At 45.0% G+C, this 20696-nt stretch overlaps 1 protein-coding gene across 1 annotated transcript in view; it reads right to left on the reverse strand.

Moving 5' to 3' along the window:
* The window catches only part of ARHGEF4 (Rho guanine nucleotide exchange factor 4), a 192157-nt gene that overhangs the window by 57301 nt on the left and 114160 nt on the right, over window positions 1-20696 (reverse strand). Inside the window, exon 5 of the mRNA XM_050978075.1 lies at window positions 3895-4034. Within this exon, the coding sequence (XP_050834032.1) occupies window positions 3895-4034 (140 nt within the window). The remainder of the gene's footprint in view (window positions 1-3894; window positions 4035-20696) is intronic.

Below are 20696 nucleotides of genomic sequence, written 5' to 3' on the forward strand. Positions count from 1 at the left end.
GAGGGGATTTTACTCTAATAAAAGGAACTTTTAAGAAATGAAAGAAAAGCAATTGTTCTCAATAATAATGAATAAAGAAAAAAACACCCACCACGTGCACAATGGTGAGACCTGCTGGCCAATTTTTTTTCCCTTAATTTTAAAAATGAGGGGAGGGAGGGGAAGGGAAGGGAAGGGAAGGGAAGGGAAGGGAAGGGAAGGGAAGGGAAGGGAAGGGAAGGGAAGGGAAGGGAAGGGAAGGGAAGGGAAGGGAAGGGAAGGGAAGGGAAGGGAAGGGAAGGGAAGGGAAGGGAAGGGAAGGGAAGGGAAGGAAGGGAAGGGCAGGAAGGGAAGGGAAGGGAAGGGAAGGGAAGGGAAGGGAAGGGAAGGGAAGGGAAGGGAAGGGAAGGGAAGGGAAGGGAAGGGAAGGGAAGGGAAGGGAAGGGAAGGGAAGGGAAGGGAAGGGAAGGGACGGGAAGGGAAGGGAAGGGAAGGGAAGGGAAGGGAAGGGAAGGGAAGGGAAGGGAAGGGAAGGGAAGGGAAGGGAAGGGAAGGGAAGGGAAGGGAAGGGAAGGGAAGGGAAGGGAAGGGAAGGGAAGGGAAGGGAAGGTACAGAGCATATCCTGTTTGATGCAAGCACCTGAGTGGGAGGGAAGCAGAATCCTCCTCCCACAGACTCAGTGCATGCTTTGGGACTGACCCCTGTGGTGCCTGGGACTCTCATAAACACACCAGGTAAAAGTGGAAGAACACAAGTCAAGATTTTCTGGTGTTCTGCTCATGTCTTTTGCCAGTTACAACAGCCCAAGACTTCTGAGTTTAAATTAAAAAGCTCTGACCATGGTTTGCTAACCCCTGGATGTAGGCAATAGGAAAGGAAAATAAAGGAACTCCCTTCCTTAGCCCAGGCACCCAGGGCTGTAGGTGGGGATTCTGAGCAGAGGGAGCAAGAGAACTGCTGGAAGAGCATTTGCTGCTGTTGTTTTTGAAGAAAAGCTGTTACCCTCACTGTGCAGCTTTCTGGAGCTTTTTCAGACCCCAGGAACACCATCAGTGGGTGTATCAAACACACACACACTGAGAGCCACATAGTTTCAGTTAGAGGAGATATTGCACAAGAAAATATAATACTTCTTTCATCCCTGCCTTCTCATCTGGGGAAGGTCATGTGTAGGAATACACATGAGTAGAGGAAAGAGAGAAAAAGGTGTAGGAGTTCAAGAGATCACTCATGTGGTCCATTCTTTCAAGTTCACCTCACAGAAAAAGCATTCTGTGTGTAGCAGGATGCCAGCTCTAATGCACAAGATAAAAAATAGTACTTTTACAGGAAAATCATCATAGATCTGTTAGTGTGGTGCTCATGGCATTGCTAAGACCAAGTAGCACATTTTTAAACTGCTGATGTCAACTTAATCAGGATCAGCACTATAAAAGAAAATAGCTAAAAGACAGGTGTTGCAGTAAGGTAGAAAAATTGTAAAACAAAGGCCTCATAAAATCAAAACCCTGCTGTGTTAAATGGATAGCTAGCCTGTCATTTCTTCCAAGCAAAGCTAGCACAAATTCCATGTGAAAGCAATCCTGGTGTGAGCAGTTCCTTAACACAATCCATTCCTAGGTGAAAAACAACCAGCACCTACATAAACATTGAATCTGTCTCATGAGAACCAGTGAAGAAAACATTTAAGAGTAGCGAGATGTGATGGACAAGAAAAATACTTTTTACTAACCAATAAAGTAATTAGCAAGAAAACTACTGACCAATTGGAGTCACACACAAGGTCTGTTCAACTGTATAAAAAGGAGTGAATATGTGAATAAAGAATGGGCTTTTGCCACCATGAAGATAATTGAGTCCTGTGTGATTTATTTCCATAGACAGGTCTTTTACATCCCTAGAGTGAATATACTGGGGAACAGGAAGAAACAGCAAAGATCAAACTTTGCACTCTCCTTACCTATGAAAAAGAAACAGGTAGACCAGGGATTTTTTTCAACATTTCCCTTATGCCTTCAGTACAACACACTCCAAATCTGAATTTGTTCTTTAATTCTTTCAACAAGTTCATTAGTGTTTTCAACTTCTCAATCAACAACACCCAAGAGGAGAGGCCCTGTGGCTCTGCATTGCCTTGGGGACAAGGCAGCAGCCCCTTGTCACCTGCCTGTAAATGGTGCCCACAGTAAATGACATTTAAAGCCTCATCTCCTGTGCCATGACCAGCTTGGCTGTGGTTCCAGAATCAGAACCAGCAGCTTGGCTGTTGTTAAGCAGACCCAGCAGCTTGACTGGGTCCCAGAACCAGATCCAGCAGCCTGGCTGGTTCCAGGCCAGCAACCTGGCTGTGGTCCCAGCACCAGACCCAGCAGTCTGGCTGTGGTTCCAGAGCCATACCCAGCAGCTTGGCTGTGGTTCCAGAACCAGGACCAGCAGCTTGGCTCTGGTAAAGCAGAACCAGCAGCCTGGCTGTGCTTCCAGAACCAGACCCAGCAGCTTGGCTCTGGTTTTAGAACCAGACCCAGCAGCCTGGCTGTGGTTAAGCAGAACCAGAACCAGCATCATAGCTGTGGTTAAGCAGAACCAGCAGCCTGGCAGTGGTTACCAGACCCATCACCAGCTCCGTCAGGCTGGCCATGGTCCCATCACCAGACCCAGCAGCCTGGCTGTGGTTCCAGAACCAGAACCAGAACCAGAACCAGTAGCTTGGCCTTGGTCGCATCACCAGCCCCATCAGACTGGCCATGGTCCCATCACCAGCCCAACCAGGCTGGCCATGTTCCCATCACCAGACCCAGCAGTCTGACTGTGGTTCCAGAACCAGAACCAGCAAGCCTGGCTGTGCTTCCAGAACCAGCCCCATCAGGCTGACCATGGTCCCATCACCAGACCCAGCAGCCTGGCTGTGGTTCCAGAACTAGAACCAGAACCAGCAGCTTGGCCATGTTCCCATCACCAGCTCCATCAGGCTGGCCATGTTCCCATCACCAGCTCCATCAGGCTGGCCGTGTTCCCATCACCAGCTCCATCAGGATGGCCATGTTCCCATCACCAGCTCCATCAGGATGGCCATGTTCCTATCACCAGCTCCATCAGGATGGCCATGTTCCTATCACCAGCTCCATCAGGATGGCCATGTTCCCATCACCAGCTCCATCAGGCTGGCCATGTTCCTATCACCAGCTCCATCGCAGTCCCTCCCGCCATCGGCTGCCATGTTCCCATCACCAGCTCCATCAGGCTGGCCATGTTCCCATCACCAGCTCCATCAGGCTGGCCATGTTCCCATCACCAGCTCCATCAGGCTGGCCATGTTCCTATCACCAGACCCATCAGGATGGCCATGTTCCCATCACCAGCTCCATCAGGTGGCCATGTTCCCCACCAAGCGCCTCAGGTGGCCATGTTCCTATCACCAGCTCCATCAGGCTGGCCATGTTCCATCACAGCTCCATCAGGATGGCCATGTTCCTATCACCAGCTCCATCAGGTCTGGCCATGTTCCTATCACCAGCTCCATCAGGATGGCCATGTTCCTATCACCAGCTCCATCAGGCTGGCCATGTTCCCATCACCAGCTCCATCAGGCTGGCCATGTTCCTATCACCAGCTCCATCAGGCTGGCCATGTTCCTATCACCAGCTCCATCAGGCTGGCCATGTTCCCATCACCAGCTCCATCCAGCTGGCCATGTTCCTATCACCAGCTCCATCAGGCTGGGCATGTTCCTATCACCAGCTCCATCAGGCTGGCCATGTTCCCATCACCAGACCCAGAAGTCTGACTGTGGTTCCAGAACCAGAACCAGAACCAGCAGCTTGGCCATGTTCCCATCACCAGACCCATCAGGCTGGCCATGTTCCCAGGCCAGCCCCCTGCCCTGCCAGGACAGCAGCACACCCACTCACACCCACCTCGTTGATGGCCAGCTGCTCGCCGCCGCCCCCGGGGTGGCCGTAGCGGTGGGTGGAGCTGCGGAAATCCTCGTACAGATCCTCCTCGCTGCCCACATCGTCCGTCAGGGCTGTCTTGTCCAGGCCTCCATCAGTGATCACTGCAACAGCAAAATGCACACATTACCACAATGCAGAGCATTCAAAAAAATGAAAAATCAGTAATAAAAAATATTTCTCCGCATTACTCTGTACATAAAATCATTTTTTTAATATAGCACTTCTAAAATTTCATCTACATTTAATTCTGTTTCTCTTCAATTACCACAAAAATATTTTTCAGTTACAAAAACAAAACATAATCTATTATTCCATCAAACATTAAAAATAATCCATATAATTTTAAATAATCCATACATTATTAACTTGTAATATTAAAATAATTACTCATATAAAACACACAAAAATCATTTATCCATCAATATAAATAAAAATGTAAATATATCCATATTAGAATATAAAAATAACTTTAAACCTTAAAACTTAAAAAAATCAGTGCTGCCTCAGCAGCCCTGAACCAGGATGGCAGCTCATTGGGACAAGGAGCACCTTAATGCAGGATAAAGGGAAAAAAGACACTGAAACTAGAGGAAATTTTGGGTCAGAATTCCACCCTCATGCATGCTTGTTCTTCAGAGAATTTTTCTCCACTCATGTTTACCCCCATAAATGATTGTGTCTTTTTCTAGACTGGAAAATATGATTTAAAAAAATTTGACAACTGCTGCATGTTGCAAAGAAAAGACCAAGCAAGAATAGGAAAAGAAGGTCTGAAAAAAGGCACAGGGCAATGATGGCACAAATGTGATTTTATTTGGACCTTGTTGGAAACTGAACTAGGTAACAAGAGCTCATGTTTGCCACCTCATACCCTGAGGATTCTGATTTACCAAATCCTATCTGGCCAAAGGAAGTCTCAGCCTTTGGGAAAAACCTTCCCCTTCTTTCCACACACTTATTTGAGAGTCCTTTTTGATGCCTAAAAGGGTGTTTGCTCCAGAATTATCCATTATTACCACAGGAAGGCCATTCTGCTCAGCACAGCCCCAAACAAGCTACAGATCATGGAGGGTTCAGAGTCTGCAGCTACAGCAAACACTGAAATCTCAAGCCTGAGAGAAATAAAAATGTGGCCTTTATACTCCTTACACAGAAGAAAGTGTCACTTCATCTGTTTCATGGGCAGGATCTTTCTCCTAAAGTCTCCTTGAGGTATTAGCAAATACCCTTCAGTGCCTTGGGTGACATTCATCCCATCCCTGAACTGGTTACTGAACATGAACCTTCTGTTCTGAAACCTGTGAAAAATGACAGTGATGACAGAAACCACTTGCTGACATATTCATCTGGATTAGCAACTGCCAGGGCAACAGTTTCCATGACAAAGCAGTGGGCTTGACAGAGATTCCTGTGGATGAAGCACCTCCACAGCCATGGTGCAGAGACCAACAGGAAATGACAGCAATTGTCATTTCAGTAAATGGACTTGACATGGCTACAGCAGTAAAACTGAATGAAAACACAGACATTGCTATCAGCACACCTGGCAACACCTGGCTGTGCAAGTTACATGATGTGACCCTCCAAATTTTTGCAGAACAGGTGGAAAAAAATCCTTTGAGCTTGACCTTGTAGAGCTTTAATAGGGAGAGACTCTCAAAGCTGGTCTTGAGCCCTCCTTTCCCTTCTTAATGCAAGTGTATCTTATGCACAGAATTGTGCCATTGGGTCAAAAGCAGCACCCCATGACTTATTAGCTCATTAATTACCTGAAACCAAAGCTGCACCCCATTAGCACTGAAGGAAGTGCTGACAGAGCTCCAGCCAGACCTGCAGAGTTTGTCCCCATCAACACTCTCAGCACTTGGGATGGTTTGTTAAGGCTGCACCACCTGATCTCTGCTATTAACAGGGAGGTGGAAATTCAGTGTAGCAGCCATCAGTTCAATGCAGGGACCTGACATCAAAATGATGAGTATGAGCTATTTTTAAATGAAATTCTTGCTTGTTTCTGCTTTGAATTCAATAAATTGGCACATCACACAAAGATTGTCTGAAGCTGGGACTGTACTTGGTATTGATGGCAATTCAGGACACAGAGGTGCATATGAGCTTGTGATTAAAGCAGAATTTTCTGAGCAAGTGTGGAACTACCCAACCATTCAACTTTAAGTGACATTTCACCAAAAAAAATCAAGCATTCCCCTAGCTTTGCTCTGACACCTCACACAGTTCATTATACAGAAATTCTGCCCTCAATGTGTGCCAGTAGTATAGATTGCATGTAAAGCAATTCTGGGGTTAGGACCTAGTCCATTAATATAAAACTCAAAACCAGCTGGAATACCACTGATATAATAATTTCATGCAGAATTACCATGGTTGGAACTTGTAAACCTAAATTCAAGGGCATTAAAGGTATCACTTTTTGCTCATACACTGTCTGAAAAACCTTTGTCTGATAGTAATGAACAACTTCCAGTGTGTCAGTGTAGCACAGGAACAAATTAAAAATGTTTTTCAAGAACAAATAAAAATAAATCATTTATAAGAAGCAAGTCAGCAGTCACTTAATTCAAAACTCTTCTGCAGCCCTCTGATCTCATTCTTTTCCCTTATTTTACACATGGCTTCACTGCTTTCCCCTTACACATCTTCTGCTATTTTCACTGCTAAAAGTAACCTTCAGCTTGAAAAATGTTTATTGGCATCTTTTAAGCTTTTGTTTTTTGCCCCCACATTTTCCTATTTGTTCTCTGATCTGTGCTTAGATGAAAAAGCAAAAGCTCCAGGGAGGTATTTATCTGTGTTACTTAAAATGCTCTGTACCTCTGCTAAGTGCCTTGAAAGCTGTGCTGGCTTTTACTAGAGATCTGTTTTTCCTCTCTGATCTTACCAAGCTCATCAATTCTCTGCTGTCTCAAGACCTGCTACTGCATTTGGGATTAGTTTTCCTGGCAAAAAAAAAGACATATTGCACCAAAACTGTGCTTCACAGGCATGAGAAAGTTCTCAATCCTTGAGGAAGAGTGGCCCAAGGCAGCCATTGCACATCTTCCCAAACTAATGCTGCAGGGGAGAACTAAATTCATGAAACAATGAATTTTTTTTTGAAGCAGGTTAGATGAAAGACATGACCACAAATAAATAAAATAGTAGTCTGGAATGGTGACCCAATGCACTAGAAAACCATCAAGGAAGTAGGAGAATGAAGGCTTTTAGTGTAGGAACTGACTTAATGTGCAAAGCATAAACTAGGTCAAGTAGAAATGAGGCAAGCACTCTACAAAAATCTTAGCAGACAAGTTAGCAGAGATTGCTGGAGCAGCCTCTCAGCCTGCCCAGAGCACAGCTCTGGCTGGACACTGTGAAACTGCACAGGGGTAATTCAGGTGCTTCACTCCTGCCACCCCCCAGTGCTCATCTCTGTCTGACACTGAAATCCAGTGGCACAGTCATGCCTGGCCTCTCTGGAGCACTGACCTGGCCTGACCCTCCCTGGCAGTCAGGCCACACCAAGGAACAATGTTCTGTCAAAAAGTAAAACCAAACATCAATTAACTCAAGCAGATTTCTTCATATTTATACCTTGTCCTGATAAATTCCAGTAAATATGGCAACAAATCCCACACACAGGAACTCAGGGAGGGGGAGTAACCAACATTTAGTACTACAGCCAATATGTGCAAGAACTAAAACTGCTTCCTGCTGCTGTTAGTCCTAGCCCAAGCTTGGGATTTCTGTCATTCCAGTCCAAAAGCAGATGGATAATGCTAGCAAGAGCAGCTCACAAAAACTCTTTTTAAGTGCATCCACACAGATAAAGTGTCAAAAACCTGACTCCATGAAGAATTATCTTGAGGATGTGAAGCTTCAAAACTCCTACAAACAAAGCCTGGAAGCAGGGAGTGGCAGAGGTGCTCTGTGTGCCTGAGCAGGCAGTGCTTGGGCTGCATTCAGGGACAAAAGGGAAGGGTTCTGTGCAAATCAAGTGAAGCTTGGTCAAGATGGTCCAGGGGAAGGGCTCACCCTGCTCACACCTCCCCACAGGGCTTGGAATGCAGGTAGAAGCATTGGGAAGGGTCCTGCCTGGGCTCTGCTTGTGCCCCTACCTTGCTGAAAGGTGATGCCAAGCAGCTCCAGGAGGCACTGGCACACAGTTCCAGAGCTCTCCATGCCACCAAGAAGCCTCTGGAGCTGTCACCAACTCTGTGGCTTCACAGAGAAGAGCACTCAGTGCCCAGAGGGAGAGACAAGCGCCAGCTGAACAATTCACTGCCACCCTGCCATCCTGCTCAGGGGTAAATTGGGTCACTGGAGGGCAGCTCCCTGCATGGGGGGTGTGCACAATCAAGCCTAGGTGACACTGGAGAACAAACCAGTGGGGCTGCACTGGGACAGCCTTGATCTTCACCACCAACAGGGATGGCAGGGAGGGGAAAACAGAGAAAAGGTTTTGTGTCGTTCATCAAACTGCTGGGAAGATGAAGTTGGAATTAGATGATCTACTGGAGGTCTCAGAAAATAAATGTTAACTGCAGTCCAGAGTTCAGTTGAGACTAATGTCACCAGTTCCACACATCTGTGCTCTGCTCCTCTCTCAAAGGATGGACCTGCCTCACACATTCCATGGGCCAGGAATTAGTGAACACAAGTTGCTGTCAAACAATCAGAAAAAATAAAAAGCTCAAACAAAAACTCAAACCAAAATAACAGCCAAAACCCTCCATACACCTACCACTAGATATAAAAAAAAAAAAAAATTAAAGGGATATAATCCCACCTTCTCAGTAGAAAACTTTTCTCACAGAATAAATTTCTAGAAAAATTTCCTTGGAGGAGCTGGACATTACAGCCCCAAATTTAGCACAGCCTCTTAACAGAGCTCTCTCAAACTCACAGAGGTTTATGTCTCAGCTGGAATAAACCCCAGCAGCTCCCCAGTGGCAAGGAGCTCCAGACGTGTGTCTGGGTCACAAGCCTGAACAATGACCCAGGACTGAAGGAAAATGGGCTGCAGGCACTTTCCCAAAATGTTGGTTATCTGTTTTCACTTGACTTGCAGTCTGCAGCTTTTAGGGGTAAGGCTGAGACAGGAATCCACGATGATTACAGACAGCCTGGAAAGCCAAGAGCATCCATAGTTTATTAAAAGCACATTATATTGACAAAGGGAACAATTTTTCCTGTATTTGAATTCTCTCTTTCAAGTGTGCTTTTCCCACATCCACCCATTTCATTTGTCTCTGCAGCATTTACATTTAAAATAATTCACCAAAACAACAGTAGGAGGCTGATTTACACTCACAGAGCAAATTAATTCAGAGCTAACAACATCATCCCCTCTGCCTCAGTGAGCAGAGATTGCTGTGGTTGTGTGCAGCCCACAGGAAAGCTCAGTGCAGCTGTGCAGGAAGCACTTCAAGAGATTTAAGATGAAAAACAAATGAAGCACGGGGTTGGGAGCCACACCCAGACTACATGGCCCAGGTGAGAAGAGCCCCTCTACCTCCTCTTCACCCATTTGGGGTTGCTAAAGCCTTGTCTCCTTGGAAATAGAGCTGCAGCCTCCATCAGTCCTGCTCTCAATTATGGGCTTCATGTATCAGATGCTTGGTCCAGAGGTGCCTGTGCAGCTGCCACAGTGAAATCCAGCAGTGATGTCAGCCCAGCCCTGCCCCAGCAGTGCAGTTCTGCAGCTCTCACTGTGCTGATGGACCCCTCTCAGCACCCTGCTCATGCTTGTGGGCCAGATTAACAGCAAGAGGGAAGTCAGGCAGGGAAACAGCAACAAGGGCACAATGACCAGTTAGGATGAGCTTCATGAGGAGAAAAAAACCTAAATAAAACAAAACATCAAAACAAACCAGAAAACCACCAGGAACCTGGTCCTTCAAAATCAAGCCTAGAGAGATGAGGTCATTAGGATGACATTTCTCAGTAGGTTACAAAACCATATTAAGCCAGTCTTTGAAGGAGAAATCCCAGACTGGGAAGGAAAGACAGAAAATATTTAAGGAGAAAGGAAGATTCATCCCCTCCATTTTAAAGAAACATTAAGAAGGGGAAGGATTCAACATAACAAAATTGAATTAATATTTTGGTATAGTGCCACAAACAGAATTTCTTTTGTGAATGAAGCCAGTTCCTAATTAGCTGAGGTAAAGAGCAAATCTGTGCTTGAATAAAAAAAGGGACAGCTCTTCAGTGGGAAACCAAGCACAGATCTTCTGTGGGTCTGCTGGGCACATCACCCAGGGTACCATTCATCAGCAATAATGCACTGAGCCACCCACTCAGGTTTCAAGAGTTTTTAAATCCCAATTAGAATCTAAATGACTTGCAGGGAGGCTTAAGGGAGTTCTCAGCTCTCTGGGGTAGCAGAGATAATTATGGAGAAGAGAGGTGGATTATGAATGGCTCTGCAGCTCTGACTCCCACGTCACCACTTGCAGCTTGGCCCACTCTGCCCTGGCACCCACAGGGCACAGAGCTGCCCCCAGCCCCCTCCTGGCTTCTTGGGTGATGGCACAACTGGCAGAGGGGCAGTGATTTAACAAGCAGTGAAAAAGAGTGGACACAGTGGGAAAAACAGATAGGAAATCACATAAATATACTTTCATCATCCAAAGCCTGATCCTGTGTTGAAAAGTGCCTCAGTTGTACTGCACAGAACTATTAATTCACTGGCCTTGTTCCCATCACAGCTACTGACTTGGAAAAAAGCAGGCACCTCCTCCTCCTCCTCCTCCTCCTCCATGTATTTGTTGTTTGTTTGCTCAGGTCTGATTACTCATCCAGAGTGACTGTTTGCTCTGGTTTTGCAGATGAACGTCTCTGCAAGTGCTATTTACTTTATGTCTGGACAGCCCTGAACACAACAGGGGCCAATTTCAGTTCAGTCCTTTAAGCCCTATCACAATCCAAGCATGAAGTCAATGGCAGCAATCAAAGCTGGCTGACAAATCCTTTCCAGTGTCCAGGCACATTCTTTACCATACCCCTGGTAGGGTGTGCAGTTAGAATAAATACCTGGCATGTCATTTACTGCCCCAAAAAGGACTTTTATTCATTGAAGTGGCTGCAGTTTAAAGGAGTTTGGATGTGTGTGTGTCTAGGTGAGACAATCTACCATCAGTTTTTGAACATTTCTTCTGTGAAAGGCTGAAATGATTGCTTTTCTCATTTCTAACTGTTTTCTAACATTTCTAACTCATTTCTAACTTTTCTCATTTCTAACTGTAACAAGCACTGACACTCCAAACTCTTGTGGAATTCTCACCTGTCCATTCCACTCTGCTGCTTAGCCCTGTGCCTGCTACATTTGAGTCAAAATCATCTCAAACTGCTCTCCCTTGATGTGAAAACCACTAGCAGCACCAAAGCTGTCCCCTGTTCAGAGCACTGCATCCCAAAATGCTGCCAGGCTGCTGCAGTGTGACCAGAGGCAGCTCAGCCCAGCAGAGTCCTCAGTGAGCCACCAGCTCACCTGCAAAGCTGAAAATGCTCCATCCCTGTGTCCATATCCACCCATTCTTATCCAGAAGTGTAACAAAAACTGAGGAAATTCAAGCAAATGGGCCAGGAAACCAGAACAATTGTTGTTTACGGTGGGCAACACCTACTGCAGCAAACATGGGAGGTAAAGCAGCATCAAAGAGTGTTAGTACAGCTGTCAAGCCTGACAAAAATGGACTGGAAGAGATTTTGTCAATAAGGTTCCAGGAATTTATTTGGTTTTATCTGTTTATTTTTAGAAGAGCATCAGCTCCAGATTTTCAAAACCTTACAGGCACGTCCCACAAGTGGGAAGATCAGCAATCTGGCAAAAAGAGACATGCTGTTTGTTTAAAGGATCATTCCCACAGTCTCCCCTGTATGATCTCAACCCTTGCCACTATTTCAGTGCATGGTTACTGTGGCATCACTCCTAGCATCACCTTTGGGCTTCTCTCAGCTTTTGTTTGCACAAATAGATGAAACTTGACTGAGGGAATGTGCAAACACAGGAGCCACACTTACCTAACTGCTACTGAGTCTTATTGCTCTGCCTTCACCTAATCTGTGTTCATTTGAACCAAAGCCCTGGTGCATACTCAAACATTCCCAAAATCTGTGGTTTAATCCTTTTTTTTTCCTTCCAGAATGCAAATGAGAGACCCTTAAACAACTCAGACAGAACCAATAAATATTTCTAGCCATCACCAATAAATATTTCTAGCCTCAAATAAAGACCTTCAGCAGAGAATGTTCCCCCATCCTCTCAGAACTGTTGTCCCTCCTGCCTCTGCAGTTACTTTCCAAAGACTCCATTGGTGATTTCTTCATGCAAGTGCTGTTATGTCCCAGATCTCACTGCCCTTGTCTCTTTTAATTCTATTGATTTAGTGATGATTTGCTTCACCTCTAAAACAACTCACAGGAGCATGGGAGGAACTCAGCTATCCTGGGCTCTCACAGAGCTTCCTTTCTTGGACCTGGTGCTTTCTTAAACAAAGGAAAAAACACAGACCTGCTGTAGGAAATTCTGGTTGACTTTTAGGTCTCAGAAAACAAATGTTAACTGCAGTCCAGAGTTCAGTTAAGACTAAAGTCACCTAGGGCAGGTCATGCAGTTCCTCACATCTGTGCTCTGCTCCTCTCTCAAAGGATGGACCTGCCTCACACATTCCAAGTGCCAGGAATTAGTGAACACAAGTTGCTGTCAAACAATCAAAAACTAAAAAATGAAAGTCATATTTCCAAAGATTCTGCATTTTTATTCTGTCTCTGCATTCAACCACACTCTCAAGAGACCAAGAGCTTAGAATCTAAGTCTTTGCTAAAGATTTTGTTGCCAAAAAGTAAAAAACTTTCTTCAGTCTGAAGTCACAATCTAGAAACAAGAAAATTCCATTACACACCAAGTTTAACTACTGGTCTGAAAAAACACACTAAAGAATGGCTAAGAAAATTTTTATGAAGAATTGCCACTAGGATGTGAAACAATTCATATCACAATAGTCTCTAAAATGTTCCCCTTGGTCATGCCAACTTTGCATGGAAACAAAACAGACACAGGTCTTTCTTATAATGGTATCAACCACATTATGACTTGATTAAAAATAAAGAATTGTTCTCATAATAATTTAAAGCCTTGGTGAAGGCAAAACTATCAGCAGAGCCTGGAGGAGGCCTGCAAGGCCCAGGCTGGGCTGGTGAGTGGCACAGGCACTGGGCAGGGGCTCTCAAAGAGCCTCTGCTGGCACTTGGGGAAGGCAGGCTGTTTATCCAAGTGTCTGAGGACTGGTTTGAGAGGCTAACTTGGAACACTTCAATTTGAAAAATGTGACCTTTGGTTTTTCCCAGAATTCTGCTTCAATGCCATAAATTTAGTCTTTATCTTGGTGAAGCTATCCAGGCTGGCAAGTGGCTTATATCTATGACCTTGGGCCACAGAAGTAATTAAAAATGAATGCCATGAGAAGACTTTCAATTGCTCTTGTGCATTATCAAGTACAAGTCTCAAGGGGCAGCAAGATTGTTTTGTTGACATTATTTTGCATGACCAGTCTTCATCTGCTTTCATGCTGGGGATACAACATTTTCATTAAAAAAATACTTTTAAAACTGCTTTACCTATAGGAAATCCCTCTGTCCCAGTTTATATTTTAATCTGAGTTCTAAGAAAATCCCTGAGATCCAGCTACCAAATATTTCTGAGGGGAAAACAGAAAATCAAGGATTAATATTATTTAACTACAACTGCCACAATAGCTCAGGGATCAGGCTTTTTGCAGCATACATTTGAATCAGATGATGCTACACAAAGGAGTCAAAGCCAGGCTCTGAATTAGTCAGGGGAATTCTTTGGTGTTATTTAGAACAGATTTGGGAGATCAGCTCTGAGCCAGCTACAGGACAGATGCTGAACATGGGCAAATGTGATCCAGTTTTTATAGCTGAGCAGAAAAAGCCACAAGAGCATTGCTACTGGAAAGTGGGTGCAGAACAGCAGGGCACCACATCAGCTCAGGGACCTGAAGGACAGAGATGAGGTGGAAATTCCAACCCACTCAGCCATGGCATATTCACACTTTTATTAGCACAAACCTTGCTGCCAGAGCTCAGGACTGACTGCCTTTAATCACCAATTCCTGTGCTGAAGAGCAGGTGTACAAACCAAGGCAAGAAGGCTGGAGCCCAGAGATGCCCTGGGTGAGTCTCTGCCCTTGGGGCTTGGCTGGGGGTGCCCTTCACAGCAGGTCCAGCTGCACCCCACACCTGCCAGCCCCCAACACCTCTCCTCCCCAGGGACTCCTCACCTTCCTGCCAGTGCTATGTGTGAAAGTGAAATAATCTGCACTGAAATAATGTCTAATAATAACCAAATCAAATAATATCAATGATATCACTGTTTCTGGACAGTGATATTCTTATTAAATGCATTGAAGAACTCAAGGACAGACTTTACAGCCTTATGCATTTGATACTGCTCTTAAGGGCTGCCCACTGTGAAGTACTTGTTCCCTGGGAGTCTGGGGATGCAGATATGATAGATTACTGCAAATCAGCTTTAAAGAATTATCCTCTAGGTACTGAACCTACTGATTGATGCATCTCAATAAACTTTCTAATATCATAGGAACAAAAGGAGCCTTTGTTTTCAATAAAATGAAGTTTCCTAGGAAACTGGTGTGAGAAGGTGCCTCATTTCAGAGGTCTTCCACACCATTCAGCTCCAGGTCTGAACTGTGGCTGGATGTGTCAGATGCAATCTCACCCTACAGCAAGAAAACTCTTCCAAGGAAAACATTATTCCTCTTGAAATCCATTAAGTATTCAAAGCCATTATTAATAGCCCCTTTAAAAGGGAAAAAAACCATTCTGTCAAGGTCACATTGGCCAGGGTGCCTTTCATAGTTAAATTCATCACTTAGGATATTTACTGTGGGCTTGGAGAAGGAAAGCAGAGCAGCAGAGTTGGGCAGATCAGCATTTCAGCAATTTGTGAGCCTGAGATGCTAAGCCTGCATTTTGAACTGTGAATTCCAAATGACACATTACCACTTCCAGATCACTGCATGCAACACAGAATATTTTGGAGCTTTGGAAACTAATTTAGAAGTGGAGCCCATGCCCAGCTGGAGATGGTAAGAATGAAGCACAGCCAAAGGCACTTCAGAAAAGGGACATTCTCCTGGAGACATGGCTGCAGCAAAGTCATCCTTGCAAATCTGACACCAGTGGGGAGCTTGCTTGCAAAATACCCCAGGCTAAAACAGGGACATCCCTTCAGAGCAAGCCTCTGTGTGTTCTAATGCACTGCTCTGGTTAACAAACCTGCAAGTCCTTATCAATTGTTTGGATTTATGAAACAAGCACAATAATCCTTTCACTCAAGGGCAGGTAGGTCAAATGTGATCTTTCCCCTGTTTAGCCAAATTTTACAACATTGAATTCCACAGTGCCACTGCTATTGGATGCTATCTGTGCATTTTAAACTGGCTGGGCACATGGTCTGGATGAAGTGTAAACACAAAATCTGTCAGTTTAGATCACATTTCTCTAAGACCAAGCTCCTGGCTAATTTTCATATTCATCATGACTTGTTCTGTGCAGAAACATCTTCCTATAAGTTAAGGTATAGCTGTCTCTGTCTAATAAATTCAAATAATTATTTTTCTGTTCAGCTTTGGTGGCATTCCCCTGCACCAAAAGCCCAAGTTCATCATTTCTGAGTGACAGCCTATGTAATGCAGGATTATTACATCAAAGGACGACACTGAAGTATCAATAAAGGAAAGAGCCCCTCAGGAGACTACTGTCAAAAGATATAAATTTCTTCCTCTGATATGAAAAAAACCCTACCCCAACCTCTAAAACAAATTCCCAGATGATGTCCATCCATCCTGGAAAGCCATCCATCTTTGCTGTGACAGTGACCAGTGCTCTCAGCACCAAAAACATTTGTTTCACTTGACAAGTAAGGGGTGTGGAGTGAGCTGGAGAGCCCAACAGGAGGGAAACAGTAGCAGGACAAGGCTCACCCTGCACAGGGCTGCTGTGCCTCACCTCAACAGCCACAGATATTTCCCCAAAAGCAGCAAGGGGAGACACTGCTCTGCTGCTCCTCAGTTTCTGTAAAATCCAGTCTTCAGGGACAGGTGGGAACAGTGAGTGTTGTTGATTTTTTCTAAAGGAGCTTTAAAAGAGATGTTTTTCTAGTGATTAAAATCAGTGAGTGAGGCACACAGCATGTAGTGGGGACCATGGAAGATGAGCATGCTGTAAAATACATAAAAAAATGAGAATGTTTTGGAAACTCTGATGCCTTGTGAAGGCTGACCTAGAACAGAGACTAGATAGAGTTACAGAATAAAGCAGGGATTTATTAGGAGGCATCTATGGATCCACCTTGGGCAGCACAAGAGCCCAGCCAGGGCTGCACCCAAGATGACCCAAAATGGTCCCAAAATCCATAACTGGTCACGGGGTCTCTCCCTGGGATCAGCTCTGCTCCATTCCCACCTTGCAGTTCATTGTCCCATCCCAGCTTTAGCCCAGGCACTCCCACCCTGCTTGTTTTTCTCTCTCCAGCCCACGGGGTTTGTGCTCCTGGGCTGAGATTTGGATCATTTGTCCTTGGTGCCCAGCTGGAGCAGGAATTGTTTTGTCTCCCTGCTCTGTGCACAGAGCTCACCATCCCCTCATGTGAGCCCAGACCCACACACTAAAGCAGCAGAGAACCTGAAAAAGAGAAAAGCTGAAACCTGGGGCATGAAGTGCACAAGGCCATTTGGGTGCAGCAATGGCAGCTGTCCCCCAGGATGCCTGTGCTCTGTGGCATGCTGCATTCTGAGCTGCAGCTCTCCTGTCACCTGCCCTGGGGGCAATGCTGCAGTGCAGCCCTTCTGGAGCACACAGTGATGAACAGACCTGTCCCTGTCCCTCACCTGGAGACAGCCAGCTCTGCCACCAGCTGCAGTCCTGCACAGCACCATGGCACACAGAGCAGAGGACACTCACTCTTCAGCCATTCACCTCTGAACCTTGTGCTCACACTCTGCCCCAAAGCAAACTCAGGAATCTTTACAAATTAGCTTTTTGCTTGTATTAACAAACTGGGTTGACCACCTCTTCTCCTGAATAAAACAAAAAATGGGTAATAGGGACCTGTATCACCCTGTATCACCTCCCCAGCCTCAGCAGGCTCAGCACTGTAGAGCTCTAAATCCCACCCCATTAGAGAGCAGCCCCTCCAAGGAGCCCATCATGCAGCTACAGAGCCATTACACACACAGATGAGGGATATAAATCTCTTCACAATCCTGTTTCCTCAAACCTTGATTAATTACCCTTCTGTCTGCCTTCTTTCCTTTCAAACACAAATGCAAGGGCCAGGCTCCAGAAGTGGGATATTCTTCCCCTGTGTCTGAACTCAGCAGGTGCAGCTCACTGAGGGCAGGAAATTGCCATTTCTAGACCTTGTTCCTAGAGTCTGCTTATCTTTGCTGCTGGAAATGTCATCAAAGTGTATCAGAAGTTAAACAATCCCCTTGACTCCAGTATCCCTCTGCTGTAAATACAGTCTGAGCTTGTTTGAACTGGAAGTTGTCATTCCTGGGAATAATTGCTCTGTACACAGCACTGCCTCCAGTCGATACCAAGGCACATTTTCTGAGCTGGATGAGTTTTCATTACTAACCCCAGAGTAACCTTAAAGGTTTGGGTTCATTCTTTTCACCACACTGCACAGATCCTTCTTTGCATAATCTCAAAAATGTCAACAGCAAAAGCAATCAGAGCAGGCACAATGGTGCTTGCCTGGTTTCAGTGCAGAGCAGCATTTCCAGCCTGATAAAGGCTGGAGAGCTCCCTCAGAGGGGAGAGAAAAATGCACAGACCCCTTTTAATGGGGAACAGATTGATCCTAGATGGGAGGGACACAAAGAACAGAGGAATTCACAACTAAACAAGGTAGTAGCAGAGGGATGATAAAAGCTATCATTAATACCTCCATTCTAATTAGTACTCCCAGTCTGAAGCAACAAAATAGCATCCTTTCATGTTGCCCTCCTCAATACTGTAGGCACAGCAGAGAAGTTTTCACCAGTAACCATCATTTCTCCTCATGTTCTGCAGTGGTTGGGATCACCACAGGTTTGAGTTGTCACTTTGGGCACTGGCAGCTGGAATGGCTGGCACTCAGATCCCACAGCCATGGGTCATCACAGCTCCAGTGACTCCACCACTAAATCTACAGCTTCACATTTCAGCCAGCTCCAGTCTCATCCAGCCTTTGGGGAGGAGAGAAGCACATTGTGAAGGTGTTACATTTCCAAGCAATGGGGTCTGGGACTCAAAAGATCAATAGGTTCTCTCAGTTCCAAAAGGATGACAGCTGGAGAACTGATCTGGAAATCATGAGGAGAAGGTTTCTGCTCTCCTAGTGACAGCACTGCAGCATCCCTGTGTACAGAACACACTGGATTCCTGTGGCCTTGGCTATTGCCAGAGCCACTGAAATCTGTCAAACCCAAGGGAGAGCTGAGTTTGGTCTGTGTGAAGACAGCTTCTGGATTTGACAAATATTTTCCTTTCTCTTGGGGAATGCAAATAGTGTGAACTCAATCTCACCACAATTGATGCTACTTCCTCAACTAAGAATCCACTTTGTTCCTTAGAATAATCTCAGTTAGATCTCCCTTTGGGAAAAATCTGCAGGAAAAGGAGAAATTTGCACCTAATTCAGTCTCCTGACAGTATTTTTCTAAGCACAAAAATCAGTATCTTCATTATGCTCATAGAAATAATTACATGGAAATAGGACTCAGGCAAAAAATCCTCACATTGAAATTCCAGGTATTTCCACAAATAGTCAAAAAGACAACAAATCCCAAAATGATACAGTGTTAATTACACAGTGTTAATTTTTTAATCCCAAAATTATACAGTGTGCAAAGAGAGTCCAGAGCAGACACTATCCCTAAGGTACCATAAAGGTGAGATCACAGCAAGAGAGGAAAGCCTGCTCAGTGGGCTCAGCTGAGCACCTCATCTTCCAGCAGAGCATGAGCAGCAAGAGCTTTATCTAACATTAGCAAAGGGGAGGGAGGGTGCAGGTTGCTTCATCTCATAACAGATCTATCTTGCTCAAAAAAGCCCCATGATGCAAAACATTTTTCCCCCAGGTATTAATTTGTACTTCTGATATCAGTGAGTGGAGCTGTTATTACCCATACACTCAAAGAATTCCACTTTTCTGAGTGATGTGGAAAAAGCTGAGCAAAACCAAGATGGAGAGGAGGACAAGCAATGCAGAGAGCCCTGCACAAGGTGATGCCAGCAAGACACTCTGCTTGTTTTCCTGCTCTCATTCCAGGAAGGGAACACATCCCCAACCCCAGAGCCACCTTTAGCATTGTGTAGAAGGGGCAGATTCTCTCTTCATAGATACTCATCTCCACTGCAGCAATAAGAGAGGATTTGTACTTTAAAAAACAACATATGAAAGCACATAAATATGTTTCAGAAGCAGGTTGAAAAAATGAAACCAGTGGAAAAAGCCCCTTCAGCCTCTAACTAATGGATTGCATTTTTCCAGCAAGGAGCGACAGGCACATTTGGGCTTGAGAGAACAACTTGTAAATTGTATTCCCATGGCCCACAAACATCCTCTGCTGGGTTCTGATGAGAAAGATGTTGAAGGACTGCTTTGATTTTCTCTTGGTCCAGCATTGGATTTCCATCTCCTTCAATCCCTCCTCTGCTCTAAGATGTTCAAGGGTGAAGCAAATGCAGGTACTTAGAGCTAACAAGGACATGGAGATGGCCTGGAGGCATCACAGCAGAATCTGGAATCCTCATTCCCTGTGGGTACACAATACCATTTTTAGTAGTTGCTGACCTGTGTTAGCAAAAGAATGGGGTCAGAAAGGCAAGAAAACACAGATGTAGTACAGAAGCAGAAGACAGGGTGTGAGACAACCCCAAAACCTGCATGTACCATGGAGCACTGAGCCTGAATTCTGCTCGTTGCTGCTGAAAGCACTCCCTGATAAGGTCTGGCATCTGCATTCTGGGTCTCACAAACCAGACACTGACCATGCCAGTAAAACAGTTAAACACCATCATATCTAACTTATGCTTGGGTGATATTTTTTTGTTCATTTTTGGAACAGAATGGGGAGTCACCACAAATGAGTTCTCCAAGATGGGGGTACTGAGCTGCCTAGAACAACAAATTTGATCTAATACTTCCTACATGACCCACATGGTTTTAATTACCCATGGGACCTTCCAGGTATCCTACTGAGTGTACAATAGCCACAACTCAAACCCCCATACAACATGGCATGAAAGTGGAAAGAGGGAGCCTGTGAAGTCATCTTCATTCTATGCAAATACACAGGAGGCTTTTGAATACATAAATTAGTAGGGAATAAATATCTTGGAAACATAAGTGCTCTCCTAACAGTGCAGAAAGGATTTAATCCAACTTTTGCTGGAGTAAAGGAATATTGGAATGGAACCAAAGTGATTTACTGTGCAGTAATGAAATAAAAAGATCAGTGAAGCCAATTACTTGAATTGCAGGTCAAAGCATAGGTGGTAGTCCAGTGTTCATCCTGATCTTGTCTACACAATGCAAGACTGGAAGGGACCCTCACCAAATCTCCTTGCCAGTTCATTTGCTCTGAACCTGAATCAACAGCAGTAGCAGTTTCTGAGAAAGGTTTCTCCAATCTCCTCCTGAAGACCTTTACTGACTGAGACTTCAC

This window comes from Serinus canaria, chromosome 9 (genome assembly GCF_022539315.1).
Source record: "Serinus canaria isolate serCan28SL12 chromosome 9, serCan2020, whole genome shotgun sequence".
In the NCBI taxonomy this organism is placed as follows: Eukaryota; Metazoa; Chordata; class Aves; order Passeriformes; family Fringillidae; genus Serinus; species Serinus canaria.